Source organism: Solanum pennellii, chromosome 10 (genome assembly GCF_001406875.1).
Source record: "Solanum pennellii chromosome 10, SPENNV200".
Lineage (NCBI taxonomy): Eukaryota > Viridiplantae > Streptophyta > Magnoliopsida > Solanales > Solanaceae > Solanum > Solanum pennellii.
The window spans coordinates 38,695,306-38,698,387 of NC_028646.1; the positions used below are offsets into that span (position 1 = coordinate 38,695,306).

Consider the following 3,082-nt stretch of genomic DNA (forward strand, 5'->3'; position numbering starts at 1 on the left):
TTTCAAGAAGTTGACCCAAACTCAAAATATTACTTTTCAATTTAGCACATAATAAACATTGGCAATCAATTTATGACCACCATCTTTACAGGATATCAGAAACGTACCTATCCCTTCAATTTGGATCTTTGAGGTATGTCCAAAAGATACATTACCTTTGATGATCTTCTTTATCTCCACAAATTTATCTTTGTGGCCACACATATGATTGCTTGCTCCATTGTCAAGATACCACGAGCTTCAATCATCTTTATCTTCTTCTTTGAGTGTTAATAACAATGTTGACTCATCTTCATCTATGTTGTTGTCAACAAGATTAACTTTCTCTTCGACATTACTACGACATTCCCAAGAGTAATGTCTCATTTTATGACAGTTATAACACTCAATTTTAGATTTGCCATACCTCATTTCATTTGTACCTTGATAGGCTCCACGTCCTCTGCCTCCTCGTTGACCACGACCACGACCTCTGAATGACTGGTGACCTTTATCTTCATTGATGAAATGATTGGTATAACTTATTCCTCTTCCACGGCCTCCACGACCTCCACGGCCTCGCCATTGTCCATTTCCTTTGTAACTTTGCTCACCTTCAAATCCTTTGAAGGATGCATGCGTTCCAAGAAATTGCTCTTGTTGCTCTTCTTTTCTTATTTTCATTTTCTCTTCATGGGCTAGTAGAGAACCTTCCAATTGTTCTACCGTCATAGAGTCTGGATCGTTAGACTCCTCAATAGCACACACCACATAGTGAAATTTAGGTGTTAAAGAACGAAGGATCTTTTCTACCGAACACACATCATCTACTTCCTCCCCGTATCTTCTTAGTTGATTTACAACAGCCATCAATCTTGAACAGAAATCCGAAATGGATTTTCATTCTTTCATTTTTAAAACTTCAAACTCAGCCCTTAAAGTTTGAATTTTTATCTTCTTAACTTTATCAACTCCTTTGAGAGAATTTTGTAATATCTCCCATGCTTCTTTTGAGGTGGTTGCATCATCTACCTTCTCAAACATGTCATCATCCAAACATTGTTGGATAAGAGTGAGGGCCTGTTGATCTTTCTTTCTTTTCTTTAACAAGACCTCCTTTTCATTTGAGGGAAGAGTTTCCTCGTTGGGTTTTGTATACCCTTTGTCTACAATATCCCAAACATCTTGAGAGCCAAGAATAGCTTTCATTCGTAGACACCATTTTTCCTAATTTTCTCTTGTGAGACGGGGGTATTGAAAGGGAAACGGACTATTATTTGTCATGGCTCAGATAACAAGTTGTTGGACAAAATGATAATCTCACGCAGGATAATGTCCAAACTAAATAGCAATAGGAAGATAGTAACAACGACACCAAATATTAAAATGGGTAAATATGATACATCAATAAGTAATACAATAATATTGATGAAAAAACTTGGAAGTGTCAAAAGACTACTACTCAACAATCTTTTATTTCTTACGACTCATAATAATATTTCTTGCACACTATTTTATCACAAACTAGGAAGTAGTTTGTGGATTACTCTCTCTACTCTCTATTGCTTCTCTATTTTGGTGTTTTTTCAATTGTTCAGTTACTACTCCATTTATAGAGTTTTTTGAACACTTGTTTGCATCATTAATGACATAATATGGTAGCCAATTTCAACAAAAAATTGGCTGCCTAACTCTATAAAACTTATACCAAACTGTGACTACCTACTTCAACAAATGTGGCTACCAACTTTCACATTGGTGGCTACCAATTTTCACATTTGTGGCTTGTAATTTCAACAAGTATGGGTGCCAAATTAATTGTTGCCAAGATTTATTTCCACCATTAACACTTTGTTTTCCTTTGATCCAATGAAATGGAATAATCTCTTTTTGAATACATCTATAGTTTCAATTAGATGCATATATATTACTCATGATATTGTAATTTCCTTTATCACATGAATTGGATCATCGTGTTCTTCCACACCAAATTCATTGGATCGGGGTGTTCGCCTACACCACATGCATTCATTCTGAGGTTGAAATCATTGTGTTCGCCTACATTGCATTGCATTGCGTTACATTTTATATTGTTGTGTACTATGTGTTGCGTATAAATGCGCACACAAGAGTATGTGATCATGCAAGTAACAAAGTAGCTCTCTATAAGAGCAAGATATCATACCACAGAAACTCAAGATTAGATTAGCTTGGATTCTTCCAATAACTATAACTTAAAGCAAGTGTTTCCAAAAACAGTGATGTATTATTCTAAATGATCAATTTTCTAAAGTAATTAACCTAACTACTATGATTCAATTTCAAATTTGGAGTTAAAACAAGGACTTAGGAAATTCCAAGGTTGCAACCTACTATAGATTCATGCATATTAATTCCTCTAATCGAAGTCAATTGGCTATCAAATCACTAATATAGATGGTTAAATAAATGACCATGGTCTCCCGACGTCTAATTGTCTACTTTATTTGGTGGTCTAACTATATCATTGAGTAGTGATAAACTGAACCTATTACCGAGCGTTAGATTTTCTTCATGTCTTCTCTAGCTACTAACCAAGCAAGGTCTCTAGGTATATTTCTATCCTATATACTAATCAACCCTAAGTATAGAGAAGATCATGCTCCTTTGGTCCCACCTTCTATCATCCCGTTCCTCTCTCGAGTTCAATTCAGAAAATGAGTTTATTTCAATGGTGGTCAGTTATCAAATATAAATTTAAGAACAAAAGAGTAATTCATGCAATACCTAATATCAATCCATAAAATTCAATAATATACAATTATCATGTAGCCACAACCCTAGAAAAAGGAAAATAACTACTCGTGTAATTTTCAATCTTTAAGTATTCAAGAAACATAAGATTAATCGATTAAATTAAAGATTACGAATGAACCCTAAAATAAAAGAAAGAGTTCTTTAAGTCTTCATTCTACCAAAGTCAGGAAAACAATATTCAAACAATAAAATGAAAGTCTATTTATAATTTGGGAAAAGTCAGCAAAAACTGTATACTTGTCGCAGGTTTCTTGAAATTTAAGCTTTTCTTAACTCCTCCACAATAAGTATGTGTTCATTACACTTG

At 34.2% G+C, this 3,082-nt stretch overlaps 1 protein-coding gene across 1 annotated transcript; it reads right to left on the minus strand.

The window, feature by feature from the left end:
• Positions 1-240: 240 nt before the first annotated feature.
• LOC114074234 lies at positions 241-849 on the minus strand. Its single transcript, XM_027912112.1, has one exon. It carries the CDS (start codon positions 847-849, stop codon positions 241-243), a length of 609 nt encoding a protein of 202 aa, XP_027767913.1.
• Between the last annotated feature and the right edge of the window lie 2,233 nt (positions 850-3,082).

Bases quoted from the DNA above. Each gene is read 5' to 3' on its own strand.
- LOC114074234 (XM_027912112.1), bottom strand. From the start codon at position 849: ATGGCTGTTGTAAATCAACTAAGAAGATACGGGGAGGAAGTAGATGAT.